The following is a 14064-nucleotide window of genomic DNA, read 5'->3' as shown; positions in this document are numbered from 1 at the left end:
CTGCCAACGACGGTCGATAGAAACAGAAAAAACCACAGTCTCGACAACGAAGCAGGTGTCGACGCCAGATCTAAACACAAAGCACGGTGTCGACGCCAGATCTAAACACAAAGAGTGGTATCAACAGTGTTGTAAAGAAAAGTAACAACCAAGGCAGTGTCAGGGGAACATGAATTCGCAGACAAACAAAGATCAAGATCCAAATGAAGATTATATATAGAGATTAGTTAATTTAAAGCACAAAAATTTGTTTAGTTTGAATGTCTGTGTTTTGAGGTGTGACTGGAGTACTACAGTCTTCAGTAGTATAAGCCTGGAGGAGATTCTTAATGCAATGCCTATGTTTTAGCTGTCTCTCTACTGCCATCTAGTGCTTCTTCTTCTAATTCATTCGCGGACAAACAAAGATCAAGATCCAAATGAAGATTATATATAGAGATGTTTACACAAGAAAAAATGAAATTTGCCTTCTCAGTTGCATCTAATAACACACAGAATGAAATAAAACAGACAAATAGAAACAAGAAAGGTTAACGTAAGGCAGTTAGATAATACATATTTACACCAAAAAAAAAAAAAAAGGTTACAGGATATAAATCAAAACCTTAATCATTATCTACGATATTTCTTATTGAAAAGTCGAATGGCACTAGGAAGAAAGGAGTTTCTGGAGCGATTTGTGTGGGTTTTCAAAGCGACTCCCCTTCCTGATTTACTGAACTTTAGTTCTACATGTAATGGAAGTCTGTCATCAGTTGAGATGATTTCCAGTTTCTTTAGCATTGCCCTCTGACACACACACACCAGTCAAATCATCTCCATCGGCCCCAATAACTTTAGCTGCATACTTCATAATCTGCTGGAGCTTTTTTTGAGTTTTGGTTTGTCAGACTATTAAACCAGGCAATGAAACTGAAAGTGATCACAGACTGGATCAGACTGCGATAGAAGGACAGCATGAGGTCCTTGTCTACTTTAAATAGTTTGAGTTTATGGAGGAGAAATAAGCGCTGGTTACATTTAGAGAATAATTTTTTTTGTATTTGTATTCCAGTTAAGATTGTTATCTAGGTAAGTTCCTAAGTATTTATATTCAGTCACTATTTGTACCTCCTCTCCCAGAACTACCATAGGTGAACATACAGATTTCTGTCTCTTAAAATCAAATATCATTTCTTTGGTCTTTTTTACATTCAGAGTGAGAAAGTTTTTATTACACCAGTTTGCCATCCAGTCCACCTGATTTAGATAATGGCTTTCATCCTCCCCAGATATGCGTCCTATGATCAGGGTGTCATCCGCATACTTGATAATGGAGCAGTGGTCACTGTTCTGTCTCAGGTCACTTGTGTACAGAGTAAACAGTAGTGGTGATAAGACACACCCCTGAGGACTTCCTGTGAGTGATGTGCTTGCTGCTTCCTGAGCAGCTCTTCTTTTCTCCACCCTAGCGGCCCGCTGCTTCTCTTCTTTTATCGGCATCTTTTTGCGTTAAAACTGATTAAGTCTGTGTTTGTGTTGCAATTACTTAGTACATTTTCCTTAATTTTTTCACTTAAGCTGGCACTTAAGTCTTCAATCTGCCTCATGAGACCCAGGTTCGCTTCCCAGGTCCTCCCTGCGTGGAGTTTGCATGTTCTCCCCGTGTCTATGTGGGTTTCCTCCGGGTACTCCGGTTTCCTCCCACAGTCCAAAGACATGCAGGTTAGGCTGATTGGCGATTCTAAATTGGCCCTAGTGTGTGCTTGGTGTGTGTGTGTTTGTGTGTCCTGCGGTGGGTTGGCGCCCTGACCGGGATTGGTTCCCTGCCTTGCGCCCTGTGTTGGCTGGGATTGGCTCCAGCAGACCCCCCCCGTGACCCTGTGTTCGGATTGAGCGGGTTGGAAAATGGATGGATGGATGGATCTGCCTCATGAATGATTTAAGATATGAAGAGGTAGGGGAAGTGATGGCAAAGGTGGTAGGGATGAGAAGGTGCCCGAACACATGCGCCGCACGGCCGCCCTACTGCCCACTGCCAAGAGTTGATTTTACAATAAAATAAAATAAAAATAAAAAGAGGAATAACCTTGGAGGTCAATCATAACCCCATAAGCGGATAGAAGGCATCACGTAGTATATCCATCCATCCATCCATTTTCCAACCCGCTGAATCCAAACACAGGGTCACGGGGGTCTGTTGGAGCCAATCCCAGGGCACAAGGCAGGAACCAATCCTGGGCAGCGTGCCAACCCACCACAGGACACACACAAACACACCCACTAAGCACACACTAGGGCCAATTTAGAATCGCCAATCCACCTAACCAGCATGTCTTTGGACTGTGGGAGGAAACCCACGCAGACACGGGGAGAACATGCAAACTCCACGCAGGGAGGACCGGGAAGCAAACCCAGGTCCTCAGGTCTCCCAACTGCGAGGCAGCAGCGCTACCCACTGCGCCACCGTGCCGCCCTCACGTAGTATATGTGTACCAAATTTCAGATCAATCGGTCAAACGGTTTGCAAACTACAGGTGATTTAAAATCCTGAACAGACAAACGGACAGCCTCGGTAGCATATTATATAAGAAGATATTTTTTTTTTCTTTGCTGTAAAATAACTAAAATGCATTTATCATTGTGAATAATAAAATATCAGCTTCAGCCCTTAAGCATAAGCTCAGAAGGTAAAATACCAAAACTTGAACACTAACTCGGCAGGTAATAAAGCTGAGCCTCTTTTAACAATTACCTGGTCACCCGCTAGGTGCAATTCGAACCAGGGTGCAACTGGGTGCAGTAAAGACAGCTTTACAAAAAAGAGAAATGTGGGTCATCCCATTTAATGTTTTCCAAGTTTTCCAGTTCCTTGGGTGTACTAGCCCCTCCAGATATATCTGCTGGTTAGCCTCTGATGCTTAGTTAGTTTGACAGGAGCTCCTTTCCGGCAGGAGAGTGTACCAGAAAGGGGCGGAGTCAGTTGCCCTCACTGGGCAGTTGCTCAGCTCTGTGGAAAGAGAGAGAGAGATGACAATGTTAGAATTGGCGCCCCCTCTCATTCTGGAGTGTTATTACATGCCTTGAAAAAGCCTGTATGGAGATCCTCTGATGCGCATGTGTGACTGATGCATTGATTATTAACGTGTTCCCGCTAGCTGTGTCCTTAAATAAAGCTTTTCAGGGAAGATGTGCCCTGGATTGGAGATTTATTTTAGTAACATATTGCATCCATTAGGGAGTGTCAGGCCGCCCGCAGCCACCTCTTAAGCACTTGCTTATGTTTTTTTTAATTAGCTCATGTTCTTGGCTAAGCCATTCTGTGTTGTGGGTCTAAGTCAGTGTTTCTCAACCTTTAAGTATTTGCGACCCGAGTTTTCATAACAGTTTTAATCGCTCCCCCTGTTTCCTTTTAGGGGCGATACCTCCCTAGTTGGAATAAGTTTTTTTGTAATTGCGGTATTTTAAGTAACCGAAAACCATATAGATATGACATTAAAAGGCGATATCCCTCCCATAGTGATACGGTGGTAAAAATCACATAAGAGAAAATAACTTAGCTTTCTTTAATGATGATTTACGCGGCCTAACAGATGAGGAAGCCATAACAACACTTTGTGTATCGTTTGTCATTTTCGTCACTGCGCTGAAAGGATTTTCAGGACGGATGACATTATCACCCATCCGTCAAGCGGCTTCAAAGCGTTTGGCTGATGTCCAAGTGTTTTTATACTGGTTCCTCCACATGCAGGCCCCTACGTCGGCAAATAGTCCATTTCCAAACAAGGAAAGAAGATTCAATTTCATCTCTAACATACAGAAATAGTACAATACCCATTTTTATAGTTGTACTTTCTCTCTTCAACTGTATGCCTAGCAGTTCTAAATGCTGAGAGCCCCTGTGTGCTAACTTTAACCTGGCCTGTACATGTGAGTGGATTTATAAAATAATGCTTGTACAGAGCACAGTGACATTAAACTTATTTTCTTATTACACCTCCCTAACATTTCTTTGAAAGGAGCCCACTAATACCAATTTGTTCTGTTTTAATTAATGATATATCATAGATGCATATTTTATTATACCTACTTAACTTTTATCGACATTTATCTAACTCTATATTTACTAGGGGGCTCTGGACCCTGCTCGCTTCGCTCGCCAACCCCTGGTGTTGGGTAACGTGAAATTGTTTGATGTATGCATGAGATACATTAGAGTGTAAAGGTGTAGATGATGCATATAGGAAGTAAAGGACGTATTGTATGGTAAATCACAAAGATTTCTTGGAATATCTCTTTATATACAATATTTGTAGTAAAGATGGTTTGTTGTCCTTGAATGAGTTTTCCTTGGTTTGGAGTATTTATAACTTTAACTTTAATGTCAGATGAACGCCGAACTCATGAGAAAGCTACATAAAGTTGTCCATGTCCAAATACGTGCTCAGAGAGGTATATGCCAACTTTGTCCATGGTCTGTCCTTGGGATTTGTTGATTGTCATGGCAAATGCAGGTTTAATGGGAAATTGGCGTCCCCCAAGTGTAAATGATAATTCAAGGGCAGAACTTGTAAGGTCAATTCTAGGAATTAAAACAGTATTGTCAGCATGTGATCCCGTAAGTATTTTTGCTTCAATAACATTGTCTGTCATGGTGTTGACGACTAAACGTGTACCGTTGCATAAACCCTGTTTAGTATTAAGGTTTCTTAAGTTCCGATTTTAAGGTTAAGATTGTGTTGTGGTAATCCGGCTGGGTTAATAGTGTTCAGATTTTCTAAGGGGAAATTAAGATGTTCAATCTCGTCTTCAGAATCAGCTTTGTCAGTACTTAGAAAGAGGCGGCTTTCTCCAGGAAGTAATGCAATGACTTGGTTATTTATGTGATTAACATCAATATTCTTTGGACATAATATAGCCCGTTGCGTTAACAGTGGTCTCTGGTCAATTGTTTTGGAGCCATGAGCGTAACTCCATTAGTTCTTCCTTGTTTAGCGTTAGTAATATGGATAATGGATTGCACTTACTGTTAATACGTAGTGTTTTCTGTGGTTGAATTGTTAATAATATATGACTGTAATGTGATGATTCACTTATGCTGTATAGTTTTCACGTGTGAGGATGACGAACCTTTAATACGGAGTGTCCGTTTATTCTTATTACCCATCAGGTGTTGTGCCTGTGTTTTGTGTGGTTGCACTGTTAATATTGTATCGCTGTAATGTGATTCAAATATGTTGTGGAGTCCGTATTTGTGGGGTTTCTGTACTATATCGTGTTTTTGCTTGCAGGTTATTAGAGGTGCGTGGATCATGCTGTGTAGTGTGTTTGCATACTATCTTGTGCTTTCCGTACTCCAATTGATTTGTGACCCTTTCTGTACTCCGTAGTCTGTCCCGTTTTACTCTGGGGTGGCGTATTATGTCGGGTTTGATTTGTGAACCTTTCTCGACTCCGTATTCTGTCCCGTTTTACTCTGAGGTTGGGCGCTGACTCCTGTTGTTTGTGTGGTTATGTCGTTCGTAGTCTCTATGGACTCCGTAGTCTGTGGGGGGTTTGTGTGGCACACCAAGCAGCACATTATTCCTAACTTCACTCAGCAGTAGTGCCACTTACAATATGGCGGCAACGCCTGCGCCTTCCATATTATGTCGGGTTTTACCATGCTGTGTAGGCGCCTTTGCCTTTCGTACTTTCCTGCGCCTTCCGACGCGCGATGTAGGCGCCTGCACCTTCCGGGTCTGCCTCCGCTGTGTGGTGTGGACGTTTAACTGTTGTTGTTTCCGCCTTTATATTCTGTCCCTCGCTGTGCATGTGTTTCGTGCCTAGGTTTTTTTTGAAGCTGTTGCATTCCAGTTTTCATCATCTGTAACCTGCTCTCCATGTGTTTGGCCCCGTTCTTTAACCTCTTTATGATGTTTTACTTTGTTTCCTACTCTGTCTTTTATTTCTGACCTCGCTTTATCCTGCTTGCGGCATGTCAGACGGTTCGTAGTCTCTCCCATTTTGCTCTGGGGAGGAGGGCTTTGTGTGGCGCCTGCGCACTATGTCTCCTGCGTCCACAGGCAGGTCCCTGTGTCCATATCCGGTTTACCATTCTCATTTAGTAATATGGATTTTTCTAGTATTAGTAACTATTTAAAGTAGACAAGGACCTCATGTTGTCCTTCTATCGTAGTATGATCCAGTCCGTGATCACTTTCAGTTTCATTGCCTGGTTTAATAGTCTGACAAACCAAAACTCAAAAAAGCTCCAGCAGATTACGAAGTATGCAGCTAAAGTTATTGGGGCTGATGTAGATGATTTGACTAGTGTGTGTTAGAGGGCAATGCTAAAGAAACTGGAAATCATCTCAAGTGATGACAGACATCCATTACATGTAGAACTACACTTCAGTAAATCAGGAAGGATAGTTGCTTTGAAAACCCACACAAATCGCTCCAGAAACTCCTTTCTTCCTAGTGCCATACGACTTTTCAATAAGAAATATCGGAGATAAGGTTTTTATATATATCCTGTAACCTTTTTTTTTTTTTTTTTGTTGTTGGTATAAATATGTTTTATCTAACTGCCTTACCTTAACCTTTCTTATTTCTATTTGTCTGTTTTATTTCATTCTGTCTGTTACCTGTTATTAGATGCAACTGAGAAGGCAAATTTCATGTTTTCCTGTGTAAACATGACTAAATAAAGAAACTTAACCTAACCTATCCTAACCTAGTTTAAGTTCATTTGTTTTGGTTTCAATTGATGTATTTTTCATATTTTCAATTCTTGTTTTCATTTTTTCACATCTTCGCGACCCCCTAGGCCACCCCACAGTTTGAGGACCGTTGGTCTAAGTAATGGCGCAGCATCATGAGTGCCCCTACACATCACACCACAAGTCAGCTAGGCACTGCAAAGTGGATCTAAATTGAGGCCCTAAGACTTGCAGCTTTTTGGACCTTGGGGATTAATGTTTGGCTGATAAACTTCCACCTCCTTCTGTTATGGCACTTGGAACGGTGGAAGTTTCTCAAAGTTAGGGTTACCAGACATCCAGAAAAAGGAGGTCATGTCTTCCTTTTCAGTGTTGTGTCCGCCGTCCTGCAGGTGAAAATGTCCAGCTTTCATCAATCACTGACTTGACCGTGTTATTGGCTATAATCACACGCTATCATCTCTGTGTTTTCGAAAAACAAAACACGGCTACGCACCATTTTGTGTTGTTCGGATTTGTTATACGGGGTGGTGCAGGGAAACAGGAAATTTTCAATTGATGTTCAATGCACGAATAAACACATTACAAAATATATTGAATGATGAAATGTATTATGCAGGATATGCAATTAATGATAGTAATCAATCAGTATTCATTTTATGTTTTGAAGAAAACATCACGAAGGTGTGGTCCATTTCTCCGTACACATTCTGACAGCCTGTTGTGGAAATTCTGCATTGCTCGAGGTAACATGTTAGGAGGAATGCCAGCGATTTCCTGTTCAATCCGCCTTTTCAGTTCAGCAGTGGTTGCAGGACGTGTGCAGCACATTGAGATCTGGGGATCTCAGAGGGCCAGGAATTGCCAGCATTGCGTAAAATGACGCGCCTTCCAAACAATCGGCAAATCGCTGCCATCGATCAGGCCCGAGGAGAGGGGGGTGCAGCCGGTACATCACTCCTGGGCCTACAAAGCTCAAGGAGGCCCGTGAAGCCCAACGCGTCCCATAATTTTTATAACTTGAACATTTATTTGTTTAACTCATTTAATTTTTATTGTATTTTTTAAATTTTGCAAGTCTGTTTAGTTTCAAAATTTAAAAGGCATGTGGGTCACAGGGTACTTAGCCCTGGGAGAGAAGACACGTGGTCTACAAGGGTACTCCCCGCTCGGTGGGAAGTGACAAGGGGGTTCCGGGCGCAGTGAGAAAAAAGTCATCAGCCGGAAAACAAGTACGTCACATAGTCACCGCGTTCTGAGACACGAGGGCCCACACACCTTCTTTGCACCGGCGGCCCTGCCATCGATTGTTGAACAGTATGCAAAGTGGCTCCACCTCGGGACTTCTCTTTTAAGGCTGAACCCGTTTTTTTGAAATTACGCACCCATGCAACTGGTAATAACAGGGAAATTCTCTTTGCGCAGCAGTCACACTATCACCATTCTTATAAAAGGCTTTCACAGCGAACGCTCGTTGTGCACTCCTCCACCGCTCCATTATAACTAATGGCTAGGGGTTCCAAATGAGGTCACTTTGGCCCCAAACAACTGCTGACACCCCAGGGTCACCAGCACCAAGTTCCACAATTTCCCATTTCCCTGTGCCACCCTGTACAAATATGCAGTATTCTTTTATAGATAGATAGATAGATAGATAGATAGATAGATAGATAGATAGATAGATAGATAGATAGATAGATAGATAGATAGATAGATAGATAGATAGATAGATAGATAGATAGATAGATAGATAGATAGATAGATAGATAGATAGATAGATAGATAGATAGATAGATAGATAGATAGATAGATAGATAGATACTTTATTAATCCCAAGGGGAAATTCACATACTCCAGCAGCAGCATACTGATAAAGAACAATATTACATTAGAGAGTGATAACAAAGCAGGTATACAGACAGACAATAACTTTGTATAATGTTAACATTTACCCCCCCGGGTGAAATTGAAGAGTCGCATAGTGTGGGGGGAGGAATGATTTCCTCAGTCTGTCAGTGAATCAGGACGGTGACAACAGTCTGTTACTGAAGTTGCTCCTCTGTCTGGAGATGATCCTGTTCAGTGGATGCAGTGGATTCTACATGATTGACAGGAGCCTGCTTAGCGCCCGTCGCTCTGCCACAGATGTCAAACTGTCCAGCTCCGTGCCTACAATAGAGCCTGCCTTCCTCACCAGTTTGTCCAGGCGTGAGGCGTCTTTCTTCTTAATGCTGCCTCCCCAGCACACCACCTTGAAGAAGAGGGCGCTCGCCACAACCGTCTGATAGAACATCTGCAGCATGTGATTGCAGATGTTGAAGGACGCCAGCCTTCTAAGGAAGTATAGTCGGCTCTGTCCTCTCTTGCACAGAGCATCAGTATTGGCAGTCCAATCCAGTTTATCATCCAGCTGCACTCCCAGGTATTTATAGGTCTGCACCATCTGCACACAGTCACCTCTGATGATCACGGGGTCCATGAGGGGTCTGGGGCTCCTAAAATCCACCACCAGCTCCTTGGTTTTGCTGGTGTTCAGGTGTAGGTGGTTTGAGTCGCACCATTTAACAAAGTCCTTGATTAGGTCCCTATACTCCTCCTCCTGCCTACTCCTTATGCAGCCCACAATAGCAGTGTCATCAGCGAACTTTTGCACGTGGCAGGACTCCGAGTTGTATTGGAACTCTGATGTATACAGGCTGAAAATCTAAATTTAAATTATCTAAAAATGTTGTCCAGAAGGAACACTAACAAGAAGAAAGCAAATTCTCAGACCACATGAAGTATCTGTGCTTTGGTGAAGGACGCACTGAAAACGAAGCAAAGTGCTTGGTTTGTGATTCTTACATGTCAAACAAACAAGGATACCTTTTGTGACCTGTCAAAGTAGTTGTTTTTAAAGCTTTCATTCATACTGTGTGTCGTGAATAGAACGGGATGTGTTCCCCTTTGTCCACCTTTATGATCTTCGGTGTCCTCCTTTGGGTTCGCAGGTATCTGGTAACCCTACTCAAAGATGTCTGCCTTAGAAGTGATTTCTTTATTCTGATGCTAATAACCAAAAACCAATTGTTCCCAGCTGCAAGATCAGCCAGATATCCAAGATGGGTCAGTAATGATGTTCACCCCGTCCAGAGATCTCCTGATCATCAAAGCCATTTCTTCACCTGTGGATAACGTTGTGGATTTCTTGCACTGCCCTATCATAATTGACCAGAGTATTGGAAAGGGAAATGCTTCTGACGTCTGTCTGGTAAGTGATGAGGATGAATCTCCAAATTGAGACAAGACTATGTAATGTTTGTTTGAATAATCTTGGCTCATGGGAATTTTGTATGTTTTGATAAAGTACTGTAGTTGCCCTGCACCGTGCCGATTTTTGCATATTTTACACAGTGAATGGCCTCAAAGCTTTAAAGAATGGGAACCTGAGTGAATGAATACTGTGACGCTCTGTGCCCACAGCCATGGCCATCACCAATTCATCAGTAGTTCATAACCGAGGATGGAATTGGGCAAGTGAGGATACAATAAGAAGATTAACACTAGAATTACCAAAGCTTACGAAAAAACTCGTAAATCCGGCCCACCTTAAATCTGCTCGCACCTCTCCGTCAGCGTCTTTTGTCTTGTAAATGTGTCGATAAGCCCAAGCAGCAAGCAGCCTGCTATCCCATCCTCTCCACCGCCACAGAAAGTGCAAAAACCTCTCCCAGCTCAAGCCTTGTTTATCAGGGAGTCAGGTACCTGGAGCTGTAGATGCTAAAAAAATATATTGTTATTTGGAGCACATGCATTTCATGTGTGTTCCGTGTCTACAAAGATCTATGTAAGTGTAGGACGACAGGAAATGTTGAACACATACCTAAAAGACAAACTTTTTCCATGTTTTAGTACTAACAATAAAATTTTGACATGGTGTATAATGTGTGAAGACTGAAGTCCAAATATCAAATAAGCACTTTCACAAAAGGTACAAGTATAACAGAACAAGTGCGATTTTATTCAAGACTATAACCGAAGAACAAGAAATCAGGTTAGTGTGGCTTGTTATCGTGACTTCCTTGGTAGTACAGCGGTAAGAACTGCTGACTCCTATTCAAAGAGTTGCCAGTTCGATCCTTCCTGCATCTCAACATAAACATTTTGAGTAGTGAGCTGCTCTTATTGTTACTATTATACAATAAAAACATATATTTGATTTGACTCTATAACAGCCGCTGTAAATGTATGGTACTTGTAAAGGTTAGCGTTTTTTTCTTTATTCAGTTTTATTCTCTCAGTCCCGTTCACGCTCGCCCCGATCTGACACTGTTAGTTTTCAAATAAAGATGAGCTATAACAGAGATGAACTCAAATCGGAGAAAGAGAACAGAAGCCCTCCCCACAAGAAATGTCCATATCACATATACAATACAATACAATACCATTCATTTTTGTATAGCCCAAAATCACACAAGAAGTGCCGCAATGGGCTTTAACAGGCCCTGCCTCTTGACAGCCCCCCAGCCTTGACTCTCTAAGAAGACAAAGAAAAACTCCCCAAAAAAAAAAAAAACCTTGTAGGGAAAAAATGGAAAAAAACCTCAGGAAAGGCAGTTCAATGAGAGACCCCTTTCCAGGTAGGCTGGGCGTGCAGTGGGTGTCACAAAGAAGGGGGTCAATACAATATAATACACAGAACAGAACAAATCCTCAATACAGTATAAAAATAAACATTTTAGAAGTACGGAGCAGAATTTAACAGTAGATGATATCACATAATGATGATATCACCATCCAGCACTCCAAGGCAGTGCCCTGTGCGTATCTGCTTCCCCGGTCCTTCCAGGCCAGGTAAGGGCCCTGGCCGTCAATCACACTGTATAAAACGGAGGTGCTTATAGTGGGTCCATCAGCTAAAGCCCAAATTGGTCTTGGATTTCTCTGCTCTTTCTCTGTCTTTTGCAAACCTCAAGTCCGCAATCTAGGTGTTATTTTTGACAGTAACCTCTCTTTTGAGAAACAAGTTAATTCTGTAGTCAAGAGTTGCTTTTTCCATCTTCGGGTATTAGGTAAGATCAAGCCTTTTTTATCTTCTAGGGATCTTGAGGAAGCTACTCATGCTTTTATCTTTTCTCACCTCAATTACTGCAACTCGCTGTATTCTGGGATTAGCAAATCCCTGATACGCAGCTTACAGTTGGTCCAGAATGCTGCTGCTCGGTTTCTGGTTGTGGCGAGAAAATATGACTCTGTTTCTCCAATATTAGCTTCTTTACACTGGCTGCTTGTCAGTTTTCAAATTGATTTTAAAATCTTGTTGCTAGTTTTTAAATCTTTACATGGGCTTGCTCCTGCCTATTTATCTGAACTGTGTGTTTTACATCAGCCATCTAGAGTGCTTAGATCTTCTGGTCAGTTGTCTCTTGTTGTCCCTCGTACTAAGTGTAAAACTAAGGGGGACAGGGCTTGTGCAGCTGCTGCGCCCCACCTGTGGAACTCTTTACCTCATGACATAAAGGAGTCGTCTACAATTGAACTGTTTAAAACAAGATTAAAGACTCATTTCTATTCACTTGCATTCTGTGACCTTCAGTAATACTGAGGTGATTATGTAACATTACTTCTATTTATTATTTATTTTATTTATCAGGGTGGCGCAGTGGGTAGCGCTGCTGCCTCGCAGTTAGGAGACCCGGGTTCGCTTCCCGGGTCCTTCCTGCATGGAAGTTGCATGTTCTCCCCGTGTCTGTGTGGGTTTCCTCCGGGTGCTCCGGTTTCCTCCCACAGTCCAAAGACATGCAGGTTAGCTGGATTGGCGATTCTAAATTGCCGCTTGGTGTGTGGGTGTGTTTGTGTGTGTCCTGCGGTGGGCTGGCGCACTGCCCAGGATTGGTTCCTGCCTTGTGCCCTATGTTGGCTGGGATTGGCTCCAGCAGACCCCCGTGACCCTGTGTTCGGATTCAGCGGGTTGGAAAATGGATGGATTTTATTTATCTTCATTTATTTTATTTCTATTTATGTTATTCACATCAATTGTATGTTTTTCTTTAATTCTATTATTGTAAAGCACTTTGGCCACAGCATTCCGATGTTGTTTTAAATGTGCTATATAAATAAAGTTGACATTGACATTGTATAAAAAATATCTGTCTGTCTGTTCCCTATAAAATCCTACACCCTTTCAACAATCAGGACCAAATTTGCATAGTTGCTCTCTTGGACCATACGGACAAGACAGATTACTTTGGGACCAAACATTTTGACTCCTGGGGGGCTGTTCCCTGTGTTTTTTTTTTTTTTCCTGTGTTTTACAATTTTCACACCTGCGCCACCTACTGGCTCAGAGCAAGTAAAACATCAGAACGGACTGAAGCCAAACTAGCAGACTAAGTGCTCCTATCTACTGCAGTATATCACACACAGCTGTGCGTGTTCAAACTACCCATAAGCCATTGCGGAACACGTTGCATTACGTCAGCTTCTACCCATTGCAGTTAATTTTCAATTTTCCTTTATTTTTTGATTTACCTTCATATAAGTGAAGTCATCCAGTTGTATGTTCAAAATAGGCCAATAAACATGCATTGTTTGCTAAGATTGTACTTTAAATTTTACTTCCAGAAATATCGATCACATCATAAAAAGGAAACATGTTCCCATAATACTGTGCCTTTGAACTGAAAATAAGACTCTTGACCAATGAATGACGGAGAGAAGAGGATCTTCAATTGAAAAAGGCTCTCCCATGTGACTTGCGTTTCCTGTTTGTGATGTGCGATGAGTAAATTTGGAAGTATTTAATAATAAAATAACTTATATTGTCAAGTTTGTGGCTCTGAGTTGTAGACGAGACTTCAACATAATCAGGCGGCGATCATAGCCTTGGCTACTCTGAACAGAACTTGAAAGGTGAGGCTCTGGGATAAACTTGCGTCGTTCCTAGTTTTCTCAATGAGGAGCTGAGTGGAAATCATTGACTCATCCTTGTGTGGCAGTGGGCTTCCTTTTAGGCCGGACCTTGGAATGCTTCTGGAGCCACGCTACGTCTTTTGGGAAGCATTTCCGGGCCATAATAAAAGTAGAGAGGTCCTCCCCAGACAGCCCCCTCTATTGGAATGTAGGGATCCTGACAGGGTTGCCCTTCTGGACTCCATATCTCAAACACCCCTGCGGGTGTCTCGACTGGGTTTCCCATGTGAGGACCACTGCCACGTGATGTATGGGGGATTGAACTGCTCCCGAGTCCTGGATTCAGCTAGTTCATCCATTTGTCTCTCCCATCCGGGTAATAAACCATTCTCCTCCCTGCCTGGGATGTCCATTCTTGTCCTACAATATCTTTGAACCCAGATTTTAAGCAGAATTAAAAAATGAACCAATAATGTTTTTCTTTTTTTCC

General features: G+C 42.2%; 1 protein-coding gene across 1 annotated transcript in view; it reads left to right on the top strand.

Annotated features, from left to right (window-relative positions):
• The window catches only part of LOC114661580 (cation channel sperm-associated auxiliary subunit delta-like), a 103447-nt gene that overhangs the window by 51501 nt on the left and 37882 nt on the right, over nucleotides 1-14064 (top strand). The window contains exon 12 of the mRNA XM_028814712.2: nucleotides 9760-9933. Within this exon, the coding sequence (XP_028670545.2) occupies nucleotides 9760-9933 (174 nt within the window). The remainder of the gene's footprint in view (nucleotides 1-9759; nucleotides 9934-14064) is intronic.

Source organism: Erpetoichthys calabaricus, chromosome 12 (assembly GCF_900747795.2).
Source record: "Erpetoichthys calabaricus chromosome 12, fErpCal1.3, whole genome shotgun sequence".
Lineage (NCBI taxonomy): Eukaryota > Metazoa > Chordata > Cladistia > Polypteriformes > Polypteridae > Erpetoichthys > Erpetoichthys calabaricus.
Note: the sequence above shows the minus strand (reverse complement) of the source record. Positions and strands in the feature narration are given on the sequence as shown.